The sequence below is a fragment of the Leptodactylus fuscus genome, chromosome 3 (assembly GCF_031893055.1).
Source record: "Leptodactylus fuscus isolate aLepFus1 chromosome 3, aLepFus1.hap2, whole genome shotgun sequence".
Classification (NCBI taxonomy): domain Eukaryota; kingdom Metazoa; phylum Chordata; class Amphibia; order Anura; family Leptodactylidae; genus Leptodactylus; species Leptodactylus fuscus.
In genome coordinates, this window is record NC_134267.1 from 232,748,062 (window position 1) to 232,764,321 (window position 16,260).

Sequence of the window (16,260 nt, forward strand, 5' to 3'; positions counted from 1 at the left end):
GCAGACGAAGTCGCGGGTACCAGCTAGTTATTTATATTTTCAAACATATGATTCAAAAATAATTATCTACACATTCAAATATAGTCATGTTGAGGGAAAATCCCATAATGGAATGTGTTCTCAGATCTAGTGCGGGCACCACAAACATGGAGCAAATCAGACGACATTAAAGAGGGTTGTTCGGGCAGTTAAAATTTTCTTACCTGGTTTGAGTGTATTTGATGCTGAAATACCTGTGAGATCGGGTAAGGAGGGAAGGGTTGGTGAATTATTCGGATGCAGCATTCTTACACCACTCCTTCCTCCTGCTCTGATCTTGCAGATATTTATGTTCCTGTGTTATGGGAGCTCGCTGATTTTAGTAAAACCAACCCCATAGCACAGGTAATTACTACCAGTGAGATCGGGGAAGAAGATAAGAAGGGGGGTCACAAGGCTATCTCAACTCATGTCACTTGGTGATTGTGACATAACCAGAACCATGAGGTCCATCATGAGCCTCTGCCTAGACAACCCCTTTAAATTTTTCACATCCCTTATTTAGAAAGTGATACAAGATTTCCTCCCTCCTTTGGACTAGTTCGCACATGTTAGGGTGGTTGAGGAATTTGGTCAGGAAAAAATCTGCTTCTGGAATCAGGAAGCATTTTTTTGGAGCGGTTTTTGACATGAGGCGGTTTTTGAAGCGTTTTTAGTTTCAGGTTCTTTCCTCCAGCACAGTGAATGGATCTTGAAAAAACCGAGTTGCGTTTTTTCCGGCTCCCATTGATTTCTTCAGGCGGAATCTGCCTGAAGAAAGATCATGTTGCTTCTTTTTTCTGCTAGCAGAAAAGAGAACGCTAGCGGCTTCCCATAGGGGTCTATTGTGAGGAGGCGGACCTGACCATTTTCCTCCATGTGTACTGGCCCTTTTACTGATAGCCCTGCTTCATATCATTATTCTTAGGACCTGTTGAGTATTAAGGGCCAGTTCACACGGGCATCAAGGGGGCGGATTATGGTGCGTAATCCATGTCATAGTTGGCCCCCTCACAATGGTGGTCTATGTAGACCACCAGGCTACTTTTATTGGGCTGCCCTTTCTTCAGGCGGCAGCAACCTCTGGAGTCGGCCCATTCATTTGAGCCGCCTCCGGAGGGGAAAGCCGCGACAGTCGTGTTTTGACCCGAGAGTGACGCGGCTCCCTGCCTCACTCTCGGCAGCAAAATCTCACCCCCATGTGAACTTAGCCTAAGATGTAACTCTTCAGATATTGTGCCCTACCTAATGCCTGATCAAGAGGCCTGATAGCCTTCAGAGTTTGCTATATGGTCAGCCATTAAAACTCGTACTGAAGACTGTGGTCTTATATTTTATAACTACTGGCTGATATAACGATAATGACATATATATATTAGATTTATATGGCGCCAACATATTCCGCAGCACGTTACAAATCAGAGGTTACATGAACAGACAATATGAGACATTACAGAGTAATAATTCACGTCACAGGGCCCTGCTCCTAAGAGCTTACAATCTATGAGGTAGAGGGGGTGACACAAGAGGCATCGGACGTAGCATTGGCTTATACAGAGGAGAAGCCATTTTTACGATAACGTTACATTAAATACACGAGTAGGTGAAGCTGTAAGAGCCGCCACAAGTCACGGAAATTCTATGAACAGATACAAAGAGCCTCGAGAGACAAATAATACAAAGATAGAAGATTCCCCCCAACAGGCGCTCCGACCCCTCACACACCAGCACTTATTCTCCTCTCAGCTAAGCTCCGCCCACTAATGTGTCTTCAGTCACTCTCCTGTTCTCCGCCCCCTCACTGCTGATCACATGACGGTGACATCACCACAGGTCCTTCAGCTATGGCAGTGCAGTAGATACAGAGCAGGTCCTGGTCAGGTGGTCACTGATGTTGTGCTGTTCTCTCTGTTATCAGCCAGCAGCAGAGGAAAACGTCACAGAACTCCCTGTGTGACCTCAGCCCTAAGGTAAGATGATGGGGGAGGATTTTGTGGGTTTCGTTGCAGTTTGCGGTACAATTTGTGTCATTGTGGTAAAATAGTGAGATGAGACGTGTCCTATGTTATTATTTCCCTCCGGTGTCCTCCGGTATACTCCGCTCCTGATCTGACATCACTGCTTTATACAGGATCCGTCACCTCTCCTGACTCTGATTTACTTGTACTATCCATAAAATAACAATTCTGGATCATCTTCCAGCTCTACCTTGTGCCGTCCCTTAGTTACTCCTCCTGGAAATGTGTTAACCCTTTAAGGACGCAGGGTAATTTGTACGTTACTGCTTAAGTACGCAGGGTAGTTTGTATGGTAATGCTCGGTGACTTTTTTTCATATTTTTCCCCCCACCTTCCAAAATTCATAACTTTTTTTATTTTTCTGCTATGTGAGGGCTTATTCTTTGCGTGACGAGTTGTACTTTCATTGGCCACCATTAACATTTTTGGGAGGGTCCATGTGAGATAACACGCAATTCTATCATCATTTTTTGCATTATGTTTTTACGGTGTTTCCTTTGCATTTAATACTGACATGGCAGCTTTGTCCGTCGGGTCATTACGATTACAGCGATACCGGATTTATATTGGTTTTATTATGTTTTACCGCGTTTACAAATAAAATGTCACTTTTTGAAAATGAAGGATTTTCCTGGGGTCTCTGTATTCTGACAACTGTAACTTTTTTTTTACGGTTTTGTTGACAGAGATTTGTCAGGACAAGTTATACTTTTTATATGTTATCGATGTTTGGTATGTATGACTTTTTGATCACTTTTTATTACTAATTTTTGGTTGAAATCAAGGTGAGTAAAATACATTATTCACCAGTATGTATTCACCATACGGGAAAAATAACGCTATTTTTGTATAGTGTGGACTTATACACACATGCGGATACCTAATACCGTATATACTCGAGTATAAGCCGAATTTTTCAGCACAGTTTTTGTGCTGAAAAAGCCCCATTCAGCTTATACTTGAGTCAGCAAAAAAAAATAATAATTTTTTTTATTGGGGGGGGGGGTGTCTATGACCAGCCGCAATATCAATGTATAGGATTCCCCATAAAATAGTGGGGAAAAAAGCTTTAAAAAAATCCCTCCTGTCCCTAGAATACATATAAAAGTAGAAAATGACTGTGACACACATACACATTAGGTATCCTGTGTCTGACAGTGCCCGGTCTACTGAATATAGGGGATCTGCAGTGCTCCTGTTCCATTGGGAAGGGGTTAATAGGAGCACTGCAGATCCCCTATAGTCAGCCAGACTGAATTCCAAGTGGGGGAAAAAAAACCCAGTCCTCAAGCTCAGGGAAGGGGCAGACAGACAACCAAAACACCCCCTCCCCTCCCCCAGCATCTACTGCACCCAAAAACTCCGACCATTTTAATTTTTGAAATTTTCCAGTAGCTGCTGCATTTTCCCCCTCGGCTTATACTCGAGTCAATAAGTTTTCCCAGTTTTTTGTGGTAAAATTAAGGGCCTCGGCTTATATTCGGGTCGGCTTATACTCGAGTATATACGGTATGTTCTTTTTATTTGTTTTTACATTGGAGGTGGATTTTTTATCGTTTATTAGTTTATTTTATATTCTTTATTTAAAAATTTTTGACCTTTATCTTATACTTTTTACTGTCCCACAAGGGAACTTGAAGTTGGGATCATGATCCCCAGTGCAATGTACTGCAAATTCATAGTGTTACAGCACATCGCACACAGGTTCCCTTTGTGAAAAGTGCATAGGCAGTCAGGAGGCCGTTGCCCAGCTTCCTGACTGCGATAGCAACTCCTCAGACACCACAATCTCATTGAGGGGTAGTAACTAGAGATGAGCGAGTACTATTCAAAACTTCCGTTTCGAATAGCACGCACCCATAGGAATGAATGGACGCAGCTGGCTAAGCGGGTGCGGCCGGCCACCGGCAAAGTCTGCGTGCCGGCCGCTTCCATTCATTCCTACGAGTGCATGCTATTCGAAACGGCCATTTCAAATAGTACTCGCTCATCTCTAGTGGTAACACAGCCGAATTCTGTGAGAAGTGTCACAGACACAGCTCCTATGCCCGCTGCGTTACAGCGCCGTAATATTACGGAGCTGAGTGGGAAGGGGTTAATAAATTGTGGGGTATGCTCCTGCACAATCCAATGAAAGCTGTAGAGGGAGAGGCAGATTCCACTGGGACATACCCCTTTGACAAGGGAAATGGTAACACCCAGTTGTCAATTTATTTATCATTTCTAGAAGCAATAACAGAGGAATGGCACAATGCAGAGTTATGAGAAAAGAAAGTGGAGAATTGTTATTTTATGAAGAATGACGAGGACTAATAAAGATGAGCAGGCCTTTCGAAACATCTTCCCACAATTGTATCTGACCACTTTCTAGAACTCTAATGCAAACTCAGTTTTAGTCATGTTAAAGTTACAGCAACAGATCTGGTTAAGAGGAAACGGATGGTAGTTAGAGGTAATAAGCAGCCCCTTTAATATATACTGCACTGTAGGTTTTTTTATTTTCTTTTATATTAGTTAGTTCACACGTAAATAACGTGTGGCTTATTTTTGCACCGGAAAAAAAGCTTCCTAATTAGGAAGCTTTTTTGGACCTTGCCAAGCTTGTTTTGGAGCTTTTTTTTTTTTTTGTAAAATCATCTTAAAAAATAGCCAGGCTGTTTTCACCTCCTGTAAAGTGAATGGGCTGAAAAAACCACGTCACGTTTTTTACCAGCATTTTTTAAGCGTTGCTTATTTTTGCAAAAAAACGCACGGAAAAAAAACACGCGGTTTTCGTCTCCCATTCACTTCTATTGCTTTCTTCAGGCGGAAAACGTCTGAAGAAAGGTCATGTCGCTTCTTTTTCTCTGCTAGCAGAAAAAAAAAAGCTAGCAGTCTACATCGATTTAGGGTCAGTTCACACGTGAACTGCCCGCGCAAGTTTTGACACCGAGAGAGACGCGGTGAGCCGCATCTCTCTCTTGTCAAAACCCGCCTGCCGCGACCATCGCGGTTGCGGCTTTCCCCTCCGCTGTCGGCTCAAATGAATGAGCCGACATAGGAGGGAGCTGCCGGGGGCGGAAGCCGCGCGGCTTCCGCCTGAAGAAAGGGCATGTTGTTACTTTTCTCCGCTAGCGGCAGCCCGCCGCTAGCGGAAAAAAAAAGCCCAGTGGTCTACATAGACAACCATTGTAAAGGGGCGGATTTTGAAGCGAAATCCGCTGTCAAAATCCGCCCCTTTGCCTACGTGTGAACTAGCCCTAACATTGTATGGAGGAGGATTATGACGTGGATTCCGCTGTCAAAAATCCTCCTCCATGTCCCCGTGTGAACTAGCCCTTAGGCTGAAAGGTCTGTGGATGTTTGTACAAACGTTAATATTGGAAGAAGCAAAAGCTTTTGCAAGCCCTCAAAAAATAATTCCTTTTTTTTAATTTATTTTTTTTTACAGTCTTTAGGACTCCGAGTACTAGTAGGAATCTAGCCATTTAGCAAGCAACAAATTTGAGTAATTGATTTTTTATTTTTTTTTCTGTTTTTTTTAATTGCTTTATTTATTAGTAATAGTTTTAGGCCTTTCTCTGCACTCCCCCACTACTACGACTAGTTAATTAATTAAGCCTAAGTCTTCTTCTCCAGCTCCAAGTACACTGATCAACTCAACCTACGCACTCCAATCTCTCATTCTGACTGTCTGAGACCCTATCTTTCTAATCTTTCCCCACAAAATGGATACCCTTTTCTGCCTGAGCTTTTCCTACTGCCTATGAGTCATCACTCACCTTAGACCTATAGTCCCCCATTATTGACTATGCCCTGTTATGAGGGGAGGGGATTCTGTTTTGCAGCGTTGACTCAGCGTTGACTGAATCAGCGCCGCGTTACATCATGGGAACGGGCCCTTATTCAGTTTGTACAAATCTGACCTAAAAATGTTCAAATATGCTCAAATCCACCATTTTCAAAAATTCAAAACAAATTGGTTCTCTCATCTCTAGTCACTAACTTCAGGAAACATTTCACAAGTACATAGTAAAGTCAAATAAAATAATCTCTTCTCATTTACTCTGAAATCTCTGCTGATTCTGTCTTGTGGCAGCATGGGACCTTCTTTCTCCACATAGGCGTAGGTTCATGAGTTGGGACCCCATTTTGGCTTTTCCTTTGTATGTTCTCTTCCTATATAATTTAAAGCCTCTCTTAAAGGTACCAGCAGTACTCAAAGCCACGAGTGGTTCCAGTTTTTCTCACATTCTCACCCTGAATGACCCCAAGGATGGACAAGAACTGGAAAGAAACTACCAAACGAATATTAAACTTCACCTTGGAGATCATCTACCTGCTGACCGGAGAGGTAAACTAAATATTACATCTGGAGTTCCACTTATATAATCCAACTCAAGGGAGCAAATAAGACGGAGATTTGTGACCTAAATCATGATTTAAATAAAAAGTGATTATTGATGGGGAATAAGGAGAAGTCCAGTAACACATAACGATTAGAGATGAGCGAACAGTAAAATGTTCGATGTTCGTTATTCGTTTCGAGTAGCCCCTCAATATTCAACTATTAGAACGAATATCGAACCCCATTATAGTCTATGGAAGAAAATGCTTCGCTACAGGGGATCCCACCATTCGACTCAGGAGAGTCACCAAGTCCACTATCACACCTCAGCAAATGATGACAACACCTCTGCAATGCAACTGGGACAGCAGGGGAAGCATGTCTGGGGGTATCAAGTACCTTTATTATGTCGGGATCCCTGTCAACTTGCGATATGCCGGAGCTGACTTTTTCCCATAGGGATGCATTGACCAGCGTTGATTGGCAAGTGTACTGCATTCGGCCAATCAACGCTGGTTCTGCCTGAGGAGGCGGAGTCTAAAATTGGTCCACAGCAGTCTCCATTCTGGTCCGATTTTAGACTCCACCTCCTCCAGCAGAACCAGCACTGGCCAATCAACGCTGGTCAATGCATTCCTATGGCGAGATGAAGCAGAGCTAGCCGTGCGGTTAGCTCGACTACTCCGGAGATGAAGCAGAGCTCAGCTCTGCTACACCCAACCATCCCTCCAGCTACTCCTCCTGTCACACACACAGCTCTGCACTACTGCCAACCATCCCTCCAGCTACTCCTCCTGTCACACACATCTCTGGTGTAACAGAGCTCAGCACACACTCAGCTCTGCTACATCTCTACACTCTGTTGTACAGATGTAGTAGAGCTGAGTGTGCTCTGAGCTCTGCTACACACGAGATGTGTGTGACAGGAGTAGATGGAGAGATGGTTGGGAGTAGTGCAGAGCTGCTACACCAGAGATGTAGCAGAGGTGGACGATGTTATCAGTCCGAAGCAGCAGAGCTGAGTGTGTTAGTCTGCTGCATCAGACTGCTACATCGGGCCGTGCGCTCAGCTCAACTCCGGAGTAGTTGAGCTGAGTGTGCAGTATCGGATTAACCCCCTCCCCCCCACCGTTGCCCACTTACCTGCAGCTCCCAGCTCCTCTTCTTGGTCCGGTCCTCTTTACGGTCTTCAGAGCGTCCTGCCCCTCTCTCCCCCGACTAGTATTATAGAGAAGGCGAGGCTTAGGAGAGTGTGGGTGGGTACTGGGCGGGGAGACTACTTTTATTGGATCCTAAGTTTAGGAGATTTGTCTTCCCAGAGGAGAAGGTAAAGATAACCTTATACATGGACAACATGCTCCTGTATCTTAATGATGGAATTTATGTTCGTTGGACAAAGTTCTAGAAGTCTTTCCTGATAAATTTTGTAAGAACTATATGAAAAAAAGATGTGCGCAGTGATTCAGAAGCAGGAGAATAGCAGCAATTTGATTCTAGTAAGTTGTAGATGATGATACACTCACCACCATTTTTGGATCCCGTCTTTGGTTCCATTTTCTTATTGCCTTTCTATAGGTGAAGTCTACAGAACTGAGCCCAATATTCCAGATGTCTCCTTAGAGCTGTACACAGCAGGATCACAATGTTCGTTTCTCTAAGTGTCTCTCTGTCTATACACAGGAATACACAGCGGTGAAGAAGACATCGGGTGACTGTGTGACTCTCAACAACCATGTCCATGAGTCAGGAGGACGGAGCAGGAGCCACAGCCCCATCACAGACCCTCCCCCGCACTCACCGATACAGGAGCAGATCCTGGAACTGACCAACAAGATCACTGAGCTGCTGACTGGAGAGGTGAGCGCTGCTGGGAATGCTGGGACGTTATACAATAACACCATGGAGGGGTCGGGGGATGACCGTATCATTGTGTTGTCAGATTCCTATAAGGTGTCAGGACGTCAGTGTCTATTTCTCCATGGAGGAGTGGGAGTATTTAGAAGGACACAAGGATCTCTACAAGGACGCCATGATGGAAAACTACCAGCCGCTTACATCACATGGTAAGGGAAGATCTATTTATATTATGGGCACAGGCTGGCACTGTTGGCCTTGTTGAACTTATCCCATCGTGTGCACTGTATACCCATGATTTCTATGAACTTCCCAATTTAAGCTCTTTTCCCGTCAGGTTGATGTATATCTAACTTATACACCAAACCCATCCATAGGGCTTTATTCAAAAGTTGGATTCCAAAAGATTCTCCTTTTGTCATCCATTGCTCTGGTATACAGTGGTATGATGTTTATTTTGGGTTTTCACATTGATTTTACAGCTTCAAGGGTAAAGACCATCTGATTGGGTAGATGTTGGGGTAGAGACTAGCACAATATGGGAGAAGGCTGAATTCAGACTGAGTTTTTTTGGTCCGGAATTTGAGGCGGATTCCACCTCAAATTCCTGACCAAAAAACTCAGTATGAACTGAGCCTAAGGAGTATATATGTATGTGATAAGCTTGCTTTTATGCTGACACTTCACGGCCTAACAAAAACCCCAAAGCCTGTAGGTATACCTCTGGGTTTGGCTTATCAGATATCTGTGAATTACAAAATAAAGGAGCAGTTCTCTGATAATAGAAGGCCAACTCCTCCGCCATGTTTGTTGCTGGGATTATAATGTTTTATTGGAGCGTGTGAGACATGTTTCAGTTAAACCAAAAAGTATAAATTCAGAGATAGGAAGAGGTTGTGCATATTTTGGTTATTTCCTTTGAAGAGCGGGTTAGTGCAAAATCACATTTCTTCAGTATTTATATTCTGATAAAATTTTTAAAAATTCTAAATTTTGGGAAAAATTTCTATGCATCACCATATTTGATACCTGTGACGTATGAGGTGATGATTACTTTTGATTCTGCCTCAAATCTGCCTCCTGATTTTAGTGGGAACCAGCGGTGGCCACTTTTTTATATAGCATTTAAAGGTATCCAATCATTGGATACCCTTTTTTCTGACTAACACGTAGGAATAGCCTTAAGAAAGGCTATTCTTCTCCTACCTTTAGATGTCTTCTCTGCGCTGACCTTCGGTAGAAATCTGGATTTTCTTCAAATGAGTTCTCTTGCAGCACTGGGGGCGGTGCCAAGCACTCAAACAGCACTGAGGGCGTCCCTAATGCTGCGAGAGAAATCTCCAGTGGCTCCTTTATCGTCTTCTGGAACACCCATTTTCTTGTGGCCTCGAGCATGCGCATTCGGCTCTGCCTGAGGCCCGATCTGACTATGTGTTAGTCAGAAAAAAGGGTATCCAATGATTGGGTTCCTTTAAAGAAAACTTTTCATGTCCTCGGAGGCAGCAAACAGCAGCAGAAACTTCTTCTGGATACAGTTCTGGCTTTGGTTTAAAAAAACAAAACAAAAAAAAAAATCTTAATTCTATTATAAATGTTATAAATTTGTAGATTTTTTTGTAATTTAAATTTTTTTCATCTTGAAAGTTTTAAATTTAATGCTTTTTAAATCTTAACAGAAAATCCCAATAAGAATTTTGAGGAGAGATTCATGTCATTGCTCAATTGTAAAGTAGAAGATGAAGATATCTTGGAGCACTATGTAGAAGAAAACTTCATTACCCTTAATCTTTATCCAGAATCATGTATTTCTCCGAAGCATGAGGAACCTTCTGCTGACCAATCTCAGATTGTTCCTACAAATACAGAACAATTTGCAAAAAGCTCTATACGTAGAACTCACAAGAGGAAATCGCCAAGCATCTCTTCTGAGATTGAGAAAAGTTTTACGTCGAAATCTAAGATTGCTACACATGAGAGAACCCACAGCGGAGAGAAGCCGTTTCAATGTTCAGAATGTGGGAAATCTTTCACTACTAAGGAGAAACTCAAGCATCATGAGAGAATTCACACAGGGGAGAAACCATTCGCATGTTCCGAATGTGGGAAAGCATTTGCGAAAAAGTTCAATCTTATCACGCACGAGAGAATACACACAGGAGATAAACCCTATCCATGTTTAGAATGTGGAAAATATTTCATTACTAAAACCAAACTCAAAGATCATCAAAAAATTCACACCGGGGAGAAACCATTTGCGTGTTCAGAATGTGGGAAATGTTTTATAGAGAAATCAAAGCTTCTTATACATGAGAGAATACACACGGGAGAGAAGCCATTTGCCTGTTCAGAATGTGGAAAAGTTTTTGCAGTTAAATCAATTCTTGTTAAGCATAAGAGAATTCACACAGGAGAGAAGCCATTTACATGTCTGGAATGTGGGAAATGTTTTACTGATAAGTCAAATCTTTCTATGCATGAGCGAAGGCACAGACAGGAGTTGCCGTTTTTGTGTTTAGAGTGTGGGAAAAGTTTTGCCGCAAAATCAAAGCTTATTGTACATGAGCGAATTCACACAGGAGAGAAGCCATTCACATGTTCAGAATGTGGGAAATCATTTACAAAAAAATCCAGTCTTCTTACACATGAGAAAATTCACACAGGGGAAAAACCATTTACGTGTTCAGAATGTGGGAAATGTTTCACACAGAAATCCAATCTTATTACACATAAGAGAATTCACTCAGGAGATAAGCCATTTCCATGTTCAGAATGTGGGAAATGTTTCATCACGAACACCAAACTCAAAGATCATCAGAAAGTTCACACAGGGGAGAAGCCATTTACATGTACGTACTGTGGAAGATGTTTTATAGAGAAAGCAAAGCTTCTTATACATGAGAGAATTCACACAGGAGAGAAGCCTTTTTCGTGTTCAGAATGCGGGGATTGCTTTCGAGTGAAATCACAGCTTGTTATACACGAGAGAACTCACATAGAGGAGAAGCCATTTCCGTGTTCAGAATGTGGGGAAATCTTTACAGACAAATCAACTCTTGTTGAGCATGAAAAAATTCACACAGGGACGAGCCATTTTCAGGTTCAGAATGTGGAATATTATTAACAGCAACTACCATATTAGTGAATGTTTTGTTCATAGAAGAAAATTTCAGGGTCATCGGAGAATTCACACAGTGGACACGTTGTATTGATCTATATGGGGAAAAAGATTTCTTAAGGAAATCAAATTTTGAAGCTCCTCGGAGAAATCACTGAGAAAAAAAAAAACATATTCTTATTAGAAGTGGAAGAACTGTTAAAACATCAGCTTTATAGACATTACATTTAAAGAAAACTGCGCAAGAAATGCACAGGAAAGTCTTTGAACAGCACAGACTACCTGTTAGTCTGGATGACCCAAACTATGTTTACCTGAGGCCAACTGTAGCTCAGCCCGGATCCACGGAGGAAGTTTTCGAGAACTTTCTATTTCTTCTAAAGTAGATCCCTTCAATACGTAGTAGTAACAAAACCGCTTTCTTCCGCTTGCAGGCGTGCTGTTTGGCTTTTCTTTTTTTGCCAATTGGTTATGACCACAGAAACAAAAAGGATCACTCAAGACCTGACGATGAGCATATAAGCTCTTAACGAATAAGATTTTTCATGAGATTTCAAAAAATTTCAGCTTTTTTGAGGTTCACCATCCACAAGTCGTCTCATCAGGACCCCAGTGTATAATAGAAGGTCCCAGGGAGATGTGGAAAAATAACAGCTCATACTTAACTTTCCTCACCTGTTCAGGGCTCCACCACATTGTTTGGGTATTTTCCGTTGTCTTTTGGCCTCCAGGTTGATATCAGTGGTCCTGGTGGGACAGCGAAAGGCCTCAGCAGTCACATGGGGTGCGACATGATGACAATGTACCCCATGTTAATCTTCTGAGATTTATCCATCAGTACTTCGCACCAAGGATAAGGAGTTGGGGTGAGTTTTTGTTGGAGTCAGTAGAAAGGAACCAACTCTTACTTCAAAATAAAATTATTTAATATGATATATGATTTGTTTCGCTTTTTTAAACTGTATTTTCTATTAGAACTTTCAATATTAAAGGTAGACAAAGCAAAATGTAATCACCAGCGTACTGAGAATCAATATGGATCAATCAGTTTCGCAACTCATGGTCATCGTAAATCAGCAGCAAACCAACAATAAAAGACGGTAGTATAGAAGTAGCAGAATAACAAGCCAAAAGGGTCAAACCAACTATAAGATGCCATATAACAGAAAAACTGACAAAAAGACAGTACATGGGTGAGGGAAGAGGCAGGCAGGAGAAATCCAACTACTGCTAGACTAAGGCAAAGTCATGGGAAGAATATGCAAGTATATTTCCCAGGATGTAAATAGGGAAGCACTGCCTCTGTATGCTGCCCTCTATAAGAAGCTCCCTTGAACATCATGCCCGACTTTCCAACAAGCCTTTATTGCAATGATGCTGGATTTTGACAAGTCAGTATCATCCCAACTGTGTACGGCACCGTTTTGATCTGATTGAATCTCATCAGCACAGCCTAGGGAGAATTTGCATAGAGGGCAGCATACAGAGGCAGTGTTTCCCTATTTACATCCTGGGAAACATATTTGTATATTCTTCCCATAATCCCCCACAGTGGAGCGAAAATGTCTTTGTAAGACTCCACACACCTGGCAAGGTGGTCTCTCCCTAAGGAGTGACAATATCCCAATAATCTGGTCTAGAAGTCTCTCACCTCTGCCAAGTCTGTTCTCCCTACGCTGTGCTGATGAGATCCAATCAGATAGAAACGGCACCATCCACAGTTGGAATGATACTGACTTGACAAAATGCAAATCTGTCTTCCATGAAGTAATTAGGAAGTCAGTTGCTGTCTTAGTATTGCAAACCAATAGAGGGCGCTCACTGGAATGTGCAAGCCTGTCTTCCCTGATGTAGTTAGGAAGACAGAACTCCAGTGAAATAACCCAATAAAGGCTGCTCCCTTTTGCATCATGCTCGACCTTCCAAGAGGCCTTTGTTTTGCAATGACGCTGGGATTATTACCAGGTATAGTCTCTCAATCGAGGACGGCCGTTTCGATTGAGAGACTATACCTGGTAATAATCCCAGCGTCATTGCAAAACAAAGGCCTCTTGGAAGGTCGAGCATGATGCAAAAGGGAGCAACCTTTATTGGGTTATTTCACTGGAGTTCTGTCTTCCTAACTACATCAGGGAAGACAGGCTTGCACATTCCAGTGAGCGCCCTCTATTGGTTTGCAATACTAAGACAGCAACTGACTTCCTAATTACATCACGGAAGACAGATTTGCATATTCTTCCCATGGTCCTTTGCGAAGTGGAGTGCTAAAGGCTTAATAAGTCTCCACACACCTATATGGTGGTCTCTCCCTAAGTAGTGACAATATCCCCTTAATATAAATATGATATAGCATCATTAATTGATGATGTTTTTTATCTTATTCTTAATCTAGTAATTTAGTGGTCCGACAATGATGGAATTCACCAGGGCATTATCTGAGGGAAAATACAGTCTGCGTGGGGGATGGGGGGCCATGTCAAATTTTTGCCTTGGGGCCCAACCATCCATAGTTACGCAACTGGATAAAGCACAATAGGAGCTGTATCACATTAAGGCTTCTGAGAAGGGATGAGCTATCTGGACAGAAATAGGGCTCACAATGTACATTTTTCCCTTTCAGTATGTCTTTTTGGAATATGGGATGGAAATCCACGCAATCACAGGGAGAACATACAAACTCCTTGCAGATGTTTTTTTTTTTTTTTTTTTTTGCCCTTGGGTGGGATTTGAACACCAGGACTACAGCGCTGCAAGGCTGTTGATCGTTGACTATTATGAGTTGTCCTTGTATCTTATCAGGCCTAAAATGGTGTATATCTGCTCATCTAGCTAATCGGTAGATTCTACCAACATGTCTCAGGTTTGCATAACCATGGGATACAAGAATATTGTACTGACAATTCTGTTACTTGTACCCATTAATACCACATGGGGTGGCCCATCTTTTCTAGGGTGATTGTCTGCTGCACGGTTGTATGAAGAGTGACGGAGTATCATCTCATTTCACATGTTCATGAGCAATTATGAAGTTGGCTGGGATCAGTCTGTCTAGAGTACAAGTCCCCTCTCCCCTTCGGAGTAGCCACTTGTATTATTGAAGGCTACATATTAGATATACATCCTTTTAGCTTTCCGAAGCTGAACTAGCCAATAGAGGTAGCTAAAGAGTTTTGCATACTACTTATCTCCCGTCTTTATGTCTCTTTGGGGTCTGGTACTTTATATCAGACTAGCTGGTACCCGCGACTTCGTCTGCGGTGATTGTAGCAGTGGGTATACACAGGCGCGGGTAAGGTTTTCGTACTGTGTATAAGGGATGGGATATGAAATGTAATTTTGTATCTTGTTGTTGCTGTAATTCTGAGAATACGTGAGACTTTTGTGTTGAAGTTAATTTGTATTTGAGCTGCTATATATACGGTGTTGTGAGAAACTTTACATAGTGACTTTGGGACAGAGGTATTTGAAGTTAACCCTTTCCTGCCGATGGCATTTTTTGATTTTCGTTTTTGACTCCCCTCCTTCTAAACCCCATAACTTTTTTTATTTCTCCGCTCCCAGAGCCATATGAGGTCTTAATTTTTGTGGGACAAATTTTTCTTCATGATGCCACCATTATTTATTCTATATAATGTACTGGGAAGCAGGGAAAGAATTCAAAATGGGGTGGATTTCAAGAAAAAATGCATTTCTGCGACTTTCTTACGGGCTTTGGTTTTACAGCGTTCACTGTGCAACCAAAATGACATGTCCCCTGTATTCTGTGTTTCGTTACGATTCCGGGGATACCAAATTTATATGGTTTTATTTACATTTTGACCCCTTAAAAACAAATCCAAAACTGTTAAAAAATTTTCTTTTGAAAAGTCGCCATATTCCGACAGCCGTAACTTTTTTATACGTGCGTGTACGGGGATGTATAGGGCGTCTTTTTTTGCGGGACCGGGTGTACTTTGTAGTTCTACCATCTTCAGGAAATGTTATTGCTTTGATCACTTTTTATTCAAATTTTTATCAGAATCAAAACAGTGAAAAAATGGCGGTTTGGCACTTTTGACCATTTTTCCCGCTACGGCGTTTACTGAACAGGAAAAATATTTGTCTAGCTTTGTACAGCGGGCGATTTTGGACGCGGGGATACCTAACATGTATGTGTTTCACAGTTTTTAACTACTTTTATATGTGTTCTAGGGAAAGGGGGGAGATTTGAATTTTTAATACTTTTTTTTTTTGTTTTTAAATTTTTTTTTACTTTTTTTAAACTTTTTTTTTTGCATTTATTAGACCGCCTAGGGGTATTGACATAGGTGGGCGGTGTCGCGGATTGTCAGAGCGGTGGGGGTCGGCAAACATGGCTGCTCCGGAGCGTTAAAGAGAGCCTCCTGGAGTAGCGTTAAGGTGAGGGGCAAAGTGGTAAAGTATATGTATATGTGATTGTGTGGGGTTAGGGGCGAGGCTGTAGAGGGCAATATGAATTTTGTGGCTTGCTATGGTCCAAAGTGTGTGAGATTGCAGAGATGGTGATGTGAGTTTGGGGTTTGTGGGGGTCCTGGGAAAAACGTATGTGCGCTATTGTGACAAAAAGTAGCCTATTGCGCAATGGGGTGTATTAACTATGTTTGTGGAAAATTTCAGCCAAATCGGTCGAGCTGGTTTTGCGTGATTGACTAACAAACATCCGAACACACAAACCCACAAACATCCAAACTCACAAACTTTCACATTTATAATATTAATAGGATACCCCTAATTATTCTTAACTAGTCCCCCATTCTATTGAGGAGTCTTACACCAGACAACTCTTTATTACCTCTGTGAATCACCTGTGACTATCTTGTAATGGGGCATGAATCTTTTATGTTCAAATTTTCCTTTCACCAGGTTCCAATCATACCACTTGCTTGGTCTCCCTGTCAGGTTTAGTTGTA

General features: G+C 42.1%; 2 protein-coding genes across 2 annotated transcripts in view; both read left to right on the forward strand.

Moving 5' to 3' along the window:
* LOC142198606 (uncharacterized) overlaps positions 1-16,260 on the forward strand; it is a 200,701-nt gene that overhangs the window by 110,066 nt on the left and 74,375 nt on the right. The gene's annotated exons all lie outside the window — the stretch shown is intronic.
* On the forward strand, positions 1,867-12,224 carry LOC142198334 (uncharacterized). Its single transcript, XM_075269306.1, has 5 exons — positions 1,867-1,988; positions 6,222-6,369; positions 8,044-8,220; positions 8,303-8,426; positions 9,894-12,224. Exons 2-5 carry the CDS (start codon positions 6,280-6,282, stop codon positions 11,336-11,338), a joined length of 1,836 nt encoding a protein of 611 aa, XP_075125407.1. The 5' UTR covers positions 1,867-1,988; positions 6,222-6,279; the 3' UTR covers positions 11,339-12,224.